Here is a 16759-nt window from a genome sequence, read left to right on the forward strand (position 1 = left end):
ATTTTGCGGGCAGGAACTCCGCAAACGCTCCCGCCTCGCAAGCGGTTGTACGTTTTTGTTTTTTTTCCCTCAAAAGCAAAAGTCACGGCAGGGTCACGCTGCGGCGCTGTGCCAGCGGACGGCCGTCCCGCAGCTCCCGCACGACCCGCCGCGCCCCCTCCGCAGCAGACTACAACTCCCAGCAGGCCCCGCTTTCAGGGCGCACCTCCCCCCCCCCCCCCCCCCCACCTTCGCCATGCAAATACCACGCGGAGCCGTCGCCAATCGCCGGGCGGGGGCGGGGCGGGCTCGCGCCGTCACGTGGCGCGAAGCTTCCTTTCTCTGCGCGCCCCTCTTTCCTTCCTCGGCCGCCATCTTGTGCGCACCGCGTGTCGGGCCGCCGAGGGGCCGCCGGGCTCAGGTGAGAACCGCCCCGCGCCCGCCGGCCCCGCTCCGCCGCCCTCGGCAGGCATCGGGCGGGCGGCGCCTGGGCCTCTTCCCGGCCTCTTCCCGGCCCCTTCCCTTCCGCCCGGCCTCGGGGAGGGGAAGGGGAAGCGAGGCCGGGACGCGGTGCTGCGGGCTCTGCCCGTCCCTGGCACGCTGCAGCCGCCCCAGGGGCGTCCCCGCGGCCAGCGGAGCGCTGAGGGCTCCTTGGGGCAGGCCCGCGAGGTGGGCACCTCGCCCTGAGGGGGTTTTGCACCCGCTCCGGGTGTTTTAGCTCTTAGCCTTTAAAGGTCACGCTTGGCCCGCGGGGGAGCCCACTTGACAAAGTTCCCAGCTATTGAATTGGGAGAGGAGCTGCCAGGGATCGCTGTGGCAGTGCGCGGACTTCCCTGGGTGGGCAGCTCGGGCATCAGCTGCAAGTAGCAGGGGTTCATTATATGGAAATAGCACGCGAGGCAGCTCGGCGATGAGTCTCGCTCCCTGGGCTCTGTTAAGCACAAAGGTGCGATCCTTGAAGCAGTTGTGCTCTACGTGCTGATCTTCGTCTGAGTAGTTCAGCCAAATAATAAACTGCTGCACTTGGAAATTTGCAGCTAATACCTCGAACTGATGTAACGTGAAATGTGTTGGCGTGCTTCATTGTGATACGCGCTTCAGCTAAACAAGCTGCTGCTGCACTGCTTTGTGCTATTTAGATGGTGCGGCTTTAAAGCTTTTTTGTTCGTTTGCCCTGCTCTGTTGAGGTTTTTCCTTAATGTTTTAGCAGCTAATTTGTATTTCTATTTCATTCTTTAGACGCAGCACTATGAATCAAGAAAAACTGGCCAAGCTTCAAGCTCAGGTCCGAATAGGAGGAAAGGTAAGAAAAGCACCAGCGATGCACTATTTTCTGTAACTTACATGTTAAAAGAGAAATCTCTTTAAAATTTCCTTTTTCAAAACGTAGTCCAGGAGGGGGAAAATATATGCTTTAACAAAATTGTGTTTTTAAGGCCTGTAACGTGATTTGGATCATAGTACTGTTTACCTGAAATGCAGTTTTCTTTTAGCTCACAGCTGCTGGATGAGTAGTTTCCAGGGTGTATCCTCTTTTTAAACCTTGTTACTTGTTGTGACCTGTGAAAGCTCAAGCTAAGCTTACCTGTTGGTTTTTCCAGTTTTGTCTTCTCTCTGTTGGAAAGTTGCTTTGTTTGTATCAACTCTAGGGCTTGTAATTGAGCTCTTTGTTTTCTCTGAGCTAGCAGATAGCTAATGTGACAAAAAAGCAATATAGGTTGTTCAATGTGGGCGTTTGTTTCCTAACCACAGATCGTGGTGTTGGAGGGATTGTACAGAAGTTTTCAAAGTAGGAATTCCAGCATTGGTATCTGGAACAGTTTAAAAACATAAACTGAGTAGTTACAAAAGTGTTTTAAAATCACTGTATTTGTGTTTCATCCTGGACAAACTAAAGTTCTCAGAAAACATTCTTTTATGTTGCTTAATAATAAATGGTATTTTTGTAATCCAACTTGTGGAAAGAGAAAATACTGCTGTTTTTCAGTGTCGTCTTGTCTCTCATGCTTAGGAAAAATCTCAAAATTGAGACTGACAGCAAAAACTGTAGGTGAAGGGAAGAAAGACAAGAAACATTTTTCACTAGAGCTTTTTCGTAGCTTAAAGAGATGTTGCTTGGACTGTGAGAGGACTTAAATTTCAAGTGTTGTGAGAGTTTGTGTTGCTGACTGTTCTCTTGATTCTCTTCCAGGGAACAGCTCGCAGAAAGAAGAAGGTGGTGCACAGAACGGCAACAGCTGATGACAAAAAACTTCAGAGCTCCCTCAAAAAACTGGCAGTAAATAACATTGCTGGCATTGAAGAGGTATAGTGAGAAAATAAATGTTTCTTGTGTGAAATAAAATTCATTATGTTGTTTTGGTGTTGGTTTTGTGTTTTTAATTTTCTTTCTTAATGAGTTTTCCCCTCAGACTCAGGTGTGATTACTGATAGGTGAAGTTACTTTAATTTTTTTGGTCTCATTTACATTGATGTGTACATATCTATAGAGAAAAGGGAAGAGTTTCTGGCCAGACTGTCATCACAGAAGCCAGTAAGCTGCTTGTAATGTATGTCTTTTGCATTAATTGCAAAACAAAACTTCCCTTGATTCTTAACTTTATGCAATCAATTGCCTAATTTTAATATAAGTGTTAAGTACATCTTACTGCACAGGGACATCTAAAGAAAGAGTTATGTGATGCAGAACATAAAGTAGAGAATCAAAATGCTTGGAGTAACAACTTGCAAGTCTGCATTATCAAAAGAAGGTTCTTTTATTGCATGAACATAAACTAGATTTGTTTGTGGAAGTTACTGGAGACTGATATTTCTTACAACACTAGCAAAACTCGACAGAAACAGCCTCTCTGTTATATAAAGCAGGAACACAAAGGCTTCAGGTATTCCCTAAGTATTTTCTGTGTGTATAAATTTTTCCATATAAAGTATTTGCTGGAATAGAAACGACTTCCATAGTGCTGTAGAGAGTGTGATGCTCATACGTGGGGGAGGAGGTGTTACTTCACTGTGAGCTCCATGTTACTGTAGTACGTGGTTAAAGAAGCATAATATTTAATCTGTGATTAATTAATTTAAGCAGGGTTGCGAGACTTCTCCAGAGGTCACTTAATGCATATCTCTCCTCCAAAGGCAAATACAGATTCAGTATGGAAGCCTGGTTTGCCTGTAAGCTTTCATACCTCTGCTGCAGAAACACTTTAATTTGGCTGACTGAATTACGATGTTTATATGCTGTGCTATACAAATACAAACAGTCCTTGTTCTTTCTTTTTACACAGAATATAAGATCTTTATTCAGACACGGTTATTAAGACTTAAAATGTGTTGATGTGAAGGAAGATTATCCAAAATCCTTCTACCTTGATAGCTAGGTATATAATTACAGTATTACTGTTCAGGAAGACCCAAACTGACCTATGCAAATAGAGTTTGGGGAAGTTAGTAGTGTTGAGAAGGCAGACTGGTTTTTTTTGTGATTTGTTTTGGTTGGAAGAGGATTTTAAATAAGATGACTCCTTACAGCTTTTATCGTTTTCCCTCAGTCTTGCAGGAAGGTGACTCCTGTTTTTTCTGTTTATTTTTTTCTGTTTAAAACAGCTATTAATCTTCAAAGTTGAGTACATTAAATCTATGTTTTAGATTTGTTCTTTAATCCCCCAATTTTTCTCCCTGTAACTTCTACTAAAAACAGCATCATAAAACTCATGAGTTTCATTACAGCTGTTCCTTTGGATGAGTAAAACTCTTCCTTTTTTTTCTTCAGATAAAATTTTCTGCATAACCATAGCTCAGTCATGCCCAGGAAGAAAAAAGCTTTTAACTCTCCCTTCTTCAAAAAAAAAAAACCCCACAGAATAAACTTCATCTGTAGGAGCCAAAACAGGCTGCTGTAAGAACTGAAAGTGGTTGTAAAACTTAATTCTTGGTAATTCAGAGCACCAGGCAAGGGGAGCAGAATCATTGTACATTGTGCTTGGTTTCAGTAATTCTGTGATGACTCTTCTAGGAGGGCACAGAAACCTGTTCCAGTGCAGCTAATTTATAAATCTAGAACACTGTAAGAGATGTGAGGTGGAAGTCTTTGCATTGGGCAGTTTCAGCAAAGAGGCCAGATTGTGAATCTTGTGCCTTTGCCAATTCTGCTGCAGAAACAATAACATATTCCTGGTGGTAGCTGACACAGATAGCTGTGAATGGCAGTGTCTTAAACTGATAAGGCAAAGCTTTTTTGTTAGGGCTTCAGTTTTTAAAGAGTTAGTGCAGAGTTGGAGGTACTTCTCCCTAGACAGTCCTAATAATAACTGGTTTATGCCTTAAAGGCTAATAGCCTGTATATATTTTTTTGCCTTCCACAAAAATATGTGGACTGTATGATAACACACAAGCCTTTGTATATTTATTGCTTACTATACAGATAAATATGTAAGACAATCATAGCAGTTAAATTCAGACTTTTCATACACTGTGTGAGCCCTTTCTAGACAACTAACTCATTTTACTTCCAATTCAGGTGAAGTTAATTCTAGGTACTTTACCTGTGGTTATATTCTCTAGGAGTACTAGTTTTGTATTTTCTTTATATTTTAAGATTTAAATCTAGTTTTGAATTAATTTATTGTGCTTGTTCAGCAAGATGCTGCAACACTTTGGTAAATGTTATTTATATATTTAAACAGGTGAACATGATAAAAGATGATGGAACAGTTATTCACTTCAACAACCCCAAGGTTCAGGCATCCCTCTCTGCCAACACTTTTGCAATTACTGGTCATGCAGAGGCTAAACCGATCACAGAAATGCTTCCAGGCATCTTAAGCCAGCTTGGTGCTGACAGCTTAACAAGTCTCAGGAAGTTAGCTGAACAATTCCCAAGACAAGGTAGGTGTTTTTGGAATTTTTCATTGATGATTTAGAGAATACATGCAGTGTTGAAACTTCAACCCAAATTTAGTAACAACACGTAACATAAAAGCAATCAAAAACCTACTTGGTTTTATTTATTGGCCACTGTTGTGGACATACAGTATGTGATGGGGGGATAATCAAATTTTTGTTGATGTTTCAAGATTGTGTATATGCTGGCCCTCATTTAAAATTAACATTAAAGTCTGGTAAGTCAGGCATGTTGTAATTCCAGGCACACAACTGCATGTGACAAAATACTTAGCAAAACAGAAGTAATTTAAGTTTTCATACAGAAAATCTCAACAGGTTCTCTTTTTCAGGGTACCAGGTCCGTTTTCTTTCTTCCACAAAATGTTTTTACTGTGGATACAGAGGAAGAAAACTTGTCCTTTATCTTCTATTTTGGAATTCCATTTGGAAGAAAAACAACACTCTAAATTCAAAATCAAATCTTCCAGTGTGATTCCTTTTCTACTCATTTTAAAACCACAGAAGATGGTTTGTTTTTTATATATATATACACACAAAAAATATGGCATTTGTTTTTATATATATTGTATTGTAATTTTGATGCTAAGTACCGGAGCCTGGAGAGAATCCTGGTTAGAATATCTTCTTCTTGAGGGACCACTGTAATGTGATTTGTAGTGGTCTCAGCTATTCTCTCTAAGCAAGTTTGTATTTTAAGAATAAATGGGAGTTTATTCTTAAATAGCATATTTCATGAAATTGGAATACAAGAGTATTTTAAAGCATGCAAGTAATCAGTCTGATTTTGGTAAGTGTTTGTAAAAGCTTTCTTTGACTGTGGAATAGGTATGCTTCTCATTTTAAGTCCATATTAGAGTTCATGTTTCATGTGTGTTGCCAAAATTAATTCTTAATATCAAGCCCCAGTGAAGTTGGACATTATAAATACGAAAAACAGTTTTTCGACTTTTTTTTGTCTTGAATGGTAACTGAAATGGCCATTAAAAGGACTGTAATTGAATGTGTTGCACTTGTCCCTCTTGGGAGTTAGAAAGTACATTATTTGGTTTAATAGTTTCAACAAACTAATCTATTTCTTCTAAATCAGTAATTTCAATCTCATCTATATCTCATATTCAGAGTTTAATTGAAAGTAATTCTTCCTTCTTATTTTACTAGTGTTAATAGGTAGAAAGATGGGTAATCATAATAATACTTCTTTATTACAACCTCAGTACCAATAAATTCTTAATGTGTTTCCTTAGGTAGCACAGAAAGCTAGTTTTGGATTAAGTGGACCAATGTGAAGAAATTCTTTTTATTTTACGTTCTTGGATTTCTCCAGATTACGTGTAACATGGTCCCAAGTTTCATCATGACTTACGGAAGAATAGGTTTCATACAGGACCCTTGATGTGGAAATACTTTTTCTTACAGTTGTGGCCTCTAGGAAATCAAATAATGTGATATGTTGGCCTTGGACTGGTGGCATGTTATTGTTACATTAAAACACATGGCTTCAGTTAGATTTAGTCACACTGGGGTTTTTCTGTATCGTTTGATCTTTTGTTAGCTCTGCATTAATATGCCTAGGCGTTTGAAAATGTCAGTGTTAATACTTTAATACAAGAATGTTCACAAGTGGACCTTTTAATCATGCTGATTACTGTTGATACCCAGTCATTATGTTTGTTTCTCGGAATGAGGGAATGCCTTCTATTTTCACCTGTATGTTATGTATTTTTGTTGTTGTGTGGTTGTAGTAACTCTGTACAATGAGAACTCAGCACCAGTTTTCTTTTTACAGTGTTGGACAGCAAAGCACCAAAATCTGAAGATATTGATGAAGAAGATGATGATGTCCCAGGTAGGCACATGAACATACACATCTGTTTGATGTACAAATACTCAATTCACGCACTTGAGTACTTAGCTCTTGATGTGATTATTCTACTCATTTGCTAAGGCAGGCTTCATATACTGGGCAGCATTGCAGTAGTGATGACTCTGGATTCCAGCTTTTGAAAGTAGTTTGCCTTGCACAAATTGCTTAATTCTTAGGTAGAAACAACTTAAAATACCTTCAGGGAGGTTGAACAGGTGGTCTAAATACCCAACTAGGGCTTTAGGGCTGCAAAATGGAATATCTGTAAAATGATGTGATTGGCATAGTGGTCAGGGTGTCTTTAAATCAGGGTTTGGGGTGGGGACTCTTATTTCTGCAGTAGAAGAAATCAAGCTTCTGTCAGTATTTATTGGCTTCTCGAGAAACGTTAATTCTAAGTTGTTAATCTGTCAATTGATAACTCTATAAATCACCACGTTCTCTTGTATGCATCATCAGTATGGTGTGTTAGCTAAAACAATGAGTTGGTGACCCAGATGTTTGATTTCTTTTGCTCTGGCGCTTAATTTTTCTGACCTTACCTAAAAATGTACAGGTCTCTTCAAAATTTTGTTTGCTGGAGTACAGAAGTTAATAGGTGCATAGCTTCAGACAGTTGTTAAAGAGTGGCCGTTGTTCAAGACTCAACTGCATATAGTAGAGCACCTCTGAAAATCAGATGTTACTCGATGTTAGAACTTAAGCTCTTTCTGAGTGTTCCTGCATGTCTAGTTCTTTGAATATATACAAACTCTATTTTCTAGAGCAGTTTGAAATCCTCCCTTAAAAAGCGTGCATGAGTATAGTTGAGAACCACTTAACATTTCATATAATTACATGCATTTTTCACTAAATGTCTGAAGGCGTCGTTACTGGGCATTACTGTATTAAATATCTTCATCTCTTTCAGATCTCGTAGAAAATTTTGATGAAGCATCAAAGAATGAAGCTAACTAAATCATTAATAGTTCTGGAAGCTGGCATGGACTAGATTTAAGAAATCAGCTATGTGGTTCCAAAGTTTTAAAGAAACAGAGAACATCATCTGTTAATAGTTCAGTAATATAAATATTTTGTATTTTTATGATGCTGTTTGTTCAGCATTTTCTGTCAGTTGATTTTGCATTTTGCACTTACTCCCAAGATCTACTCTTTTGGTCAAAATGAAATGTCAGTGCAGTTTGAGGGGTGTGTGCATGTGCGTGTGTGTATGTGTGTGGGTGTACATATAGTGGAGAACAAATTGGAGAACACTTATTTAACCTTTCCCCCTTTTATTTTGGAAGTAGAAATAAAACGAATCTTCAACATTGTTACTTTTGATTATCACAGAATAGTGCACAGAAGGCAGTGAAGATAAGTTCTGTCCGCATTTTGTGACCTGAAGGCTTTACACCATTAAAATTGGGGTTTAATTTGCTCTAACTATTGTACTTTCAGATGTCTTTCATCTATGTTGAAATGTACACGGTATTTGTTATCAGCCTTATGTTGATCCCAGATGATACCTTGGACGAGCTATTTTATCAGCTTGTTTGGTACAGAAACTTTTTTTAAAAAGAAAACTCAGTCCCAGAAAAGTGTGATTATTTTTTTTTCCTTTCTCAACTTTGACTCCTTCCACACACTTAGCTGTATGTTCTCCTGTTGATTGTGTAGAGTATATCACGTCAAAAGGAAAACAGATCCCTTAGTTTTCTACCATCAGGTCACTTATGAAACTCGGAGGTCTAGTTGGTAATAGTCCAGTGAACCAGTTTTGCACAGTAACAGATTTTTGCTTGAATAACTTCAAGCTGTTCTCTTGGCATGACTGCATTTACTAGCAGCTGATGATCCATTGTCACCAGAAATTAGATGCACCATGTGAGCAACGTTTAAGGTGGGAGGAAAGAGTTGTTGACATCTTGCCTTGCCTCCTGCTGGGCAGTTTGTGCAATGACTAGCTCTAAAGGGATTTTTTTTGCCTGTATTTTACCTTTGCCTATAACCTACCTCTGGGTTTGCTGTCATCTACGTAGTACCTTACTAAAAAGACACATGTTCCTCGGGCATAAAGAGAACATTGGGAGGTACCATTGTTACAGTGCAGTATTTATGACCTTCCTTTAAGATGCTTAATGTGAACCTGTTTTCTCAGAGGCTCTTTCAAGGTTCTTGTAATGTAATGTGCATTAGTGTAGTTAGACATCATTGTAACCTGTGTCGAGGGCAGCTGTGGCTTAAGAAAGCCATTTTTTTCCTTCTACATCTGTCAGTTAACTATGGCTTAATTGGAACATATCAGCTTTTTATGTAGGTTCATAGGCTAGAAAACTGTAAAAGTACAAGGTAAACAATACATGAGTCCTGGTGACGACATCATAAAACCATGAAAGCAGAGCTGTAGTGGTTTGTCATCTGAACTCCTCAATTTATTTTATAGGTCTTTGTTCGTTTCTTTGTTATTTTATATGCTACATGGATCTTGCTACAAAATAAAATAGCAGTACAGAAGAGGAAACGTCCCCTCTTGTATGTTGTCTCATCCTCCCACCAGCAGTAGCTGAGGAACAACTGGTGGATGCAGCTGCTGTTCTGAACAGCAGGGCCTCCTTGCTGACAGCTCCTGACAAAGATACATGCAGGTTTAGGGAAGGTCCTGTTAGAGCTTTAGGATTTCACACTCCCATATATCCATTCTCCTATTTTCTCTGCAGTGTTGAATGGAACATTGGTCTGTTGTGTGGCTAACCTTGAATCGGCTGCAGATTCTTCGGTTTATAAGGAAGAGATTTCTTCATTAACGTATGCGCAGGCACACTGAATTGCCTTTTGCTTCCTTTGCAAGCTCAAAGAGCAAATGAAGGATACTAGGAAACAGGTATTTGCGGTGTTCTGCCATTTGCTTAAGGGGCACGAGTGAAGAGCACTTCAAAGTAGCAACCGTACTGAGTTTGTGGTATGGGATGTCCCCCTCTCTCTCAAATACTAATCAGATACTGAAAATTCATGCTTGTTGGTTTCTGATGTAGGAAGTATGTTGGAAGTAATTTTGTGAGAGATTAAGAGTAAGCATTGGATTTGGTAAACTTCTGTATAGGTAAATTTCCTGATCCTTACAAAATATTTGTTTAATTTTTGCTCTTGGTCGTCATGAGAATTTACATGTTAAACTGTCATTCTTTCATATGTTTGACAAGCAGTAAACTAACTAAATATGCTAGCTTATGTAGTTACGTTATCTTCAGTTTTTCACTGTATCTGAAAACAGTCAACCACTTATGATTTGCTGCTGGAAATACTAGAGCTTATCAATCATTAAACTGATTTTAATTAAAATTAACCCATCGAGGCTCTTGTGGGAAAAACTATTTTTCTTCATATTTTTTCATGGTAAACTCAGTGTTTGTACATGCTGATGGAAATGCAGAGTTATGAAGTGTAGTGATGGGGGAGTGTTGCTACAGTAAAAATTCCCCACAATAAGGTGGACAGGTGGTGCATTAAAATGTTCTTTGCTTGGCTTCTGTAGTGAACTTGCTCACTACTTTAATGCTGTTGACATTAAAGATATTGATAAAGTTACTGACATACTAAAGATCTTGGTAATAATTTGGAAATAGTATTGGAAAGCAGAGTCTAGGTTAAAACTTCTTGGACTGTATGTGAGAAAGCTGAATTACAGAAGACTGAAAGAATCGAGAACTTGGCAAACTTTTAAGACTGCAAACACTGGTATTCTACTATGACTGCCACTAGGTCTGTGTATTTCCCTAGTTTACGAAGAGGAAACCTGGGACTGACTGGCCTCAGGCAGAAGAGCAAGTCTGTAGAACACTTGTGCATTTGCTCTATGAAAAGATGTGCGTGAATGACAGATGGCAGTAGAACAACTCAGTCAGTGGTGCTGGAAACTTGGTACTGAGTGCTGGGATTCCTCGTGCAGTGCTTGGTGACAGAATGAGTTTGCAGAAAAGCAGTGGTAGGGTGGAAGAAGTTGATAACAGAACATTTGATATACAGCAGACTGGAGAAATAGGGTTCAAGTACATTTTTCTTCAACTTCTGACAATTTCGTAGACTAAGTTGTCTAGGATTAATTGAAGAGTGCATAGAATTGGTAAGGGTGAAATCAGAACTGCTACTGAAATATGTTAATTCCCTACTATTTGTCAACTTTCCACGGGAACTAGGAGTTGTTCATGAAATCCCTTCTGCCACCATCTTCACAAATAATGTTTTGGATTCAATATGTACCAATTGGGCACTGACGGTTTTAATAGTGATTTGGTTACTGAGCAGTGTATTGATTGACCAGCGCATTGCTTTTTACAGGAAAGAACCAAGGCAGTTATAAAACAGCATGGTAAATCTGTGCTTTATGTGAGTGTTGAATTCATGTCTCTACTAAAGAGTCTCCCAGTGAGGAATTCTCCTGTTTTTCCCTGCAGTCAGCCTGTGCTGCTCCAGATGGAAGGGACACATGCAGGGGCTTAACAAACCATGCACTGTAAGTGAACTTGGGTTATAGAATTCTTCCACTGGCCCTTAAGATTAGCATCATTGTATTATTTGAAGACAGTAGCGTTTTGTTCAGCAAAGTGGCCAGATCATTCTGGAGATCAGGATTACACTGATTAAATGATCCATGTTTTGTAATTGAGCAAATGAAGTGATGCGGAAACAGAAGCACATCACAACAGCCATAGCAGCTTTATGGAAGTGATTGCAGAAGTACAGGGAATGGTTATTCACATTCAACTATTTGCGTTCCCATCAAGTAATTTTTTTATTTTTCCCCCTTTTCAAAGACCAGTTTGCAGACACTGAAGAATTTCATGGATTTATTCAGAAACGTGGGGGCTGCAGTGCCAGACAAGAATTCAGTTAGCCAAGCAGAGCAAGTGAAGAGACTAACTCTAAAGTCGGTCTTGCTGGTATGTTTGGGTGGAAGCTTGGGGTCATGTCTAGAATAGGGTTATTGGGAACTGGGCTTTTATTTTGGACTTTGGCACTGTATGTTTGGCAAGAAGAAACAAACTTACACATATTACAGTGCCTTGGTTTGCCTTCATTTTGGGAGCACCGCTCTTCCTCATACAAGAATGTAGTATGTAAATTAATATAAAATGGAGATGGCTCTTCAGAGAAGAGCTATGTCTATACAGATGTTACAAAAAGCTACTTCTACATGGTAAACAATACTGTTTGGGGGGTTGTCAGTCCTATTAAATGCCCTCTCACTAAACAACAGAACCACAGCTTGCTCAGGCACAATTTTCTCTTTGCAAGCTGGTATCTATCAGGTTCTCAGATATTAGTGCTTCTTTGAATTCCCCATTGTGGATGGATTTAATAACTGTGCTAAATTTGTTGCATCCTTGGAGTAAAAGGAGATTACCTGCTCATTTGAGGCTTTAAAAGTTGTTCAGTATTTTTGATAAGGTATCAACAAAGGCAAAAGTTTAAAGAAAAAATCATATTCCAAGGCTTTCCAGTGTATGTCTAGCTGAATAAGAATTAGGTGACCTCTCACCCTTTCTTGCAACATGCTTGCAGCAGCTATAGTAACTCCTTATTGTCAGAAAGTAATATTAGAAAGTATTTGATGTATTTTTAGATGATCTGATGCAACTTAACAGACAGTTAAGAAGAAGAGCCAGTGCCATGTGACCAGCTTTCTCCAGACACTGGGAAATGTTGCACAAACTACATTTTCAGAAAATCAGATCTGACTTTGAGGCCATATGAAGTTGGAAATTTCCAAGCGATGCAAATTATTGCCAGACATAGGTAAGTGAAGGCTTAAAATCTCAACAGATTGTCAGCACCTTTGCATGCCAGGACTAGTTTCATGAAAGGCCTGTACCAAGCTTCCAAACCAGCAAGAGAGGCAGCCCTTGCCTCGCTTTACTTTCTCAAGCGCCAGCAGCAGTAGGTGATCTGAGAGGTCACCTAGATCAGCTTGGCTGGTTGTAAATGACTTTTTTGTAAGTTTCCAATAGTTTTTTTAGCTCAGCTGACTGTTAAAGCTGACCACACAGTTGTGCATGGTAGTACGTGCATGGTAGCACATGCCAAAAGCTTGGTCATTCCTCGCCCTGACAGCTTGCTTAGGTTGGTTTAGCCAGCTTGTGAAACTCCATCCCGCACCTGGGTGGCAGTGTTTGAGCCTGCGGTCTCCTGCGGGGAGCAGCTGCCTGCAGAAGAAGCTGTCTGTACAGGGTCTGCTTTGGTCGTCTTTGCCTTGCCATTTGATAAATGGCCAGCTTTGACTCTCTGAAATAAATGGTAACCTTCCTTTAAAAGGAGAACATCTGCATTGAGTCCTTTTGTGAAGGCTTGGCAGAGATGGCCATCACATAAATGGGCCTTGCACACTGAGCTAGCCTTTTTCCATGCTGCTGCTGCTTGCTCTGCTTCTGAGGCTTCTCTTGGTGAGGCAGTATGGGGAAGCTTGCAGTGCTGCTGCCAGGGTCATAGTGAGTTTGGGAAGAAAGGAAGGATTTACCATATTGATGCCTTGGGCAACAGAGCTGGTCAGATTCCATAGCTTGCAGCTTATTTTTAAACTTTTAATTGTGAAACAGGAGGTTAGTGCTGGCAAACTGGTAATGTGTAGGCAGTGCCTGCAATGTGGGCTGGCAAGCTGAATGCAGCACGTGGCTTCAGTGTGCCATTACCGCAGCCACCCTCTGACCCAGCCATCCCCCTGCTCTGCAGCCACGGCACCCAAACGCGGCCTTCCCCTCGTGCCCATTTTGCATGACTTTGTAAAAAGTGAAAAGTGATTTTTCTGGGGCAAGCTGTTGAAGTTTCAATTCATGCTGCAGGTTCCTGTTCATTGAAAACCTCAGACAGTAAATAGCTTTCAATGTGGACTTTCAGAAAAAATTGCCGTCTCTGATGAGATCTTGTTTCAAATGGGTTTCTAACACATGGTCTTTAATCGAAAATAGCTGTAACTTGCTCACAGCATTTTCACAGTCTCAAGGGAATAATGATGCAACTAAAGTTCCTTCTCTGGTCATTTTAAAGCATTTGTTCTGTTTCTGGAGACTGAGTGGCAGTTGTAATTAGTAATGGCTTGCATTTTTGCATGTTTCTGAAAGAAAGCAAATAGGGATTAAAATAATTCTTACAAGGGAAGTAACCCTTGTTAATAGTCCTTAAGTCTCCCACAGCCTGATTTCCTTAGCTTGACTGGAAGACCAGGATTTCTCACAATCTGCTGCTGGACATTTGAGTACTTTGCTGAGACTTCTGTTTTGACACAAAAGAAATAGCAGTTTTCTGAAAAACAGGGAATGTATTACATATTCTAGTGTTTTCTGCGTCACTTTCCTCCCTGCCCCGTGGTTTCTGTGTTGTAAATTATTAACATTTGAACACAGCAATATTATAACCTTTATCTCTCCCGCCCTTTGAGTTGCAGAATTGCTTTCATTGGCAGTGTGCACCGAGAAATCACGTTGGCCATTTCCAACTCTGAAATTGTAGTAGTTTATCCCATTACATGGTGATTTTCCAGCTCGGTTCTCCTGAAAACCTTGAAATGGATTTTCCATTAAAAAATATTCCATCCGTTCTTTTCTTTTAAAGGCTACAAGTCGAATTTGAAGGGATAATCTAGCTATTGTTTCTAGTGGTACGTGTTCTCTCCTGATGATTTTCTTAAATTATAGAAGGTTTTTTTTTATAGTGCAGGCTTGGTCACTGAAAACTTGTGAATTCTGTGAGCAGGATTGCTTGCTCTGTGGCAACAAGCAGAGGTATGTCATTGACATCTTAACTGGCAGAAACTTTCCCGTGCATTCTCTCTTTCTGGTTTTAATCTGCAAAATAGTCCGAATTTGCAGTAAACTGCCATAAGGCTTCAATGTCTTACAGCGTTTTCTCAACGGCTCACAGTCCTGTCATCAAGAATGTATATACCAAGTGCATCTTCCTTTGTAACTGCTTTGTCATCTTTCTCTCTCTGTGGTTGCTGTGAGTACTTCCTGAGAAGCAGCTGCTGAATTTGGTCTGCCTGACATCACAGGACGTGTTAAAACTTTCAGACTGCTGGGGCCTTCTTGGCTTTTAATTTCTTGGGATGACCAGTATTTGATAGGAAAGAGCAGACGAACAAGTAGCCATTCAGAACAAGACTTCACTTGCCTCGAATAAACATGATGAGACATCCTTTTTGGTATTAGTTTCTCTGAGCATTAATTCGTGTTAGATTTTTGTATGATATGTGCCTTGATTAAATTTTTGCCCTTCTGTGTTAGCTTAGATAAGCCAAGATGAGAGAGGTGATGAAATAATTATCTTTAATTAGTCTTAACCTTCTAAACAGTCACACAGAAAATAGCTGTTGGAAGTATTAACGCATTGTTTTTATTGTGCAGGTAGCCAAGCTTTAACAGTTGTTACTACTGTAGTTAAATAATCCTGTTACAGCAAAAATATTTGTGATTTTTATGCTCAGAACGTCTCCCTAATTTGGTAAAAGCTAAAATAAATGACAGATTACAAAGAGTACTTTTTTTCCTGCTCCTCTCCCCCTCAAGCAGCTTCCTGATGTATTTACTATTAGTTTACTATGCATTATTCTATTGAAAAACATTGTGACAAACATTCTATATCCTTGGACATTTTTTTGTCAGTCATTTATGGTCAAAATAGAATTGTACTACAGTTGCTTATCCAGATGACTCTTATGCAATAGATCTCACAGGACCTTTCTTACATTAGGGTAAACTTCTATCCAAGGACCAAATACTTTTATTGGTACTACCAAACTTCTAGCTAAAAAAAACCTAGTGTGTACTTACCAATTATTGTAAAAAGCCATAATGTAAGCAGCAAATACAGGCAAAATTATTTTGCAAGGGTTCTGGCAGTTTGAAATAAAGTACCAGCCTTTTTAGCAAATTTAGGATATTCATCTGACTGACTTTTTAGTTATAAGCCCGAACAGTTTACAGACTGTATTCTCATTGAGATGAGGAAATAGCTGGGCAGGGCTTCCAAAGTGCTCTGACTCACCGCATTTCACACAATCCCAATCATGTGATTTAGCAAGGCATAAATAAGCCTGTTTTGTATAGGCCTAATTACACCTAGTGAAGCAATGTCCTTTAGCTAGAGCAGGGAGTTGCCACACACTGTTGTGAAGTCAGAACATTGCTAGGAGGAGAACAGGATGGTTCAAGCAGGGCCACGAAGCTCATTAGAGAAGTGCAAGGAGCATGTGTCACTGTAAATGTTCTCTCCACGTGTACGCTTCGATGTGATTTAGTGGTGGGCTTTGTCTGTGATAAGACTGAACGATTCCCTGTTTGCCATCACTGCTGACCTAATAAATGACATGGTCAAGACTAGCATGTGTCTGGCTTTTGTTTTCATATTTACTAGTGAAAGAAATGAACTAACAGGAAAAAGGTTGCAACGCAACTTGCCTGGAATAACTAGTGACTTGTATTCAGCATGGAGGTCTGTACAGTGGCAGCAGTGACGTTGTTGCTTTTACTCAATCAGTTTTTCTGTGATATTGTGTCTATATGGCAATGTTTCCTGGCTTCCTGACTCCCTCAGTCCATAGAGTTCAATGTCACTCCTGGCAAGTGGGAATTGTAGGTATGTTTCCATGAATAAGGGGGAATAGCACAGGCTGGTATCCAAAGCACTTACTGAGCTGGTGCAGCTGCAGTTTGTGGGATATCTTCCACCATTAGTGGAAGCCAATGCCATTCCAGTTGTTATTGGTCTAATGCTTGTATCTCCGGGATTGTCTAGTTAAACACCTGGTCAGGGGAGAATGCAATGCGCTCTTAACATTGCATCATCATATTGTGTAATATGCCTTACTGGATGCTAATTCCTTCTTACACTGCTTTCTGTAAAAATACAGAGTAAAAGATGGTTCTTTCCCTGGAGAGCCTATAATTTAAGGTATAGTCAAGCTAATAACAACTAGTTTTCAGTAATTTAAAATGTCAGTGCAGGGCTCAGGGCTTCCTTGCAGGGAAAAAGAGCAATAGTGTCCTA

At 39.9% G+C, this 16759-nt stretch overlaps 2 protein-coding genes across 2 annotated transcripts in view; both read left to right on the plus strand.

The window, feature by feature from the left end:
* Positions 1-245: 245 nt before the first annotated feature.
* Positions 246-10067, plus strand: BTF3L4 (basic transcription factor 3 like 4). Its single transcript, XM_048061942.2, has 6 exons — positions 246-400; positions 1219-1282; positions 2171-2284; positions 4659-4860; positions 6665-6724; positions 7653-10067. Exons 2-6 carry the CDS (start codon positions 1229-1231, stop codon positions 7697-7699), a joined length of 477 nt encoding a protein of 158 aa, XP_047917899.1. The 5' UTR covers positions 246-400; positions 1219-1228; the 3' UTR covers positions 7700-10067.
* A 151-nt stretch (positions 10068-10218) lies between these two features.
* Positions 10219-16759, plus strand: part of ZFYVE9 (zinc finger FYVE-type containing 9) — a 78735-nt gene continuing 72194 nt past the window's right edge. The window contains exon 1 of the mRNA XM_067001573.1: positions 10219-12517. The gene's annotated coding sequence lies outside the window, so the exon portion shown is untranslated. The remainder of the gene's footprint in view (positions 12518-16759) is intronic.

This window comes from Anser cygnoides, chromosome 8 (assembly GCF_040182565.1).
Source record: "Anser cygnoides isolate HZ-2024a breed goose chromosome 8, Taihu_goose_T2T_genome, whole genome shotgun sequence".
In the NCBI taxonomy this organism is placed as follows: domain Eukaryota; kingdom Metazoa; phylum Chordata; class Aves; order Anseriformes; family Anatidae; genus Anser; species Anser cygnoides.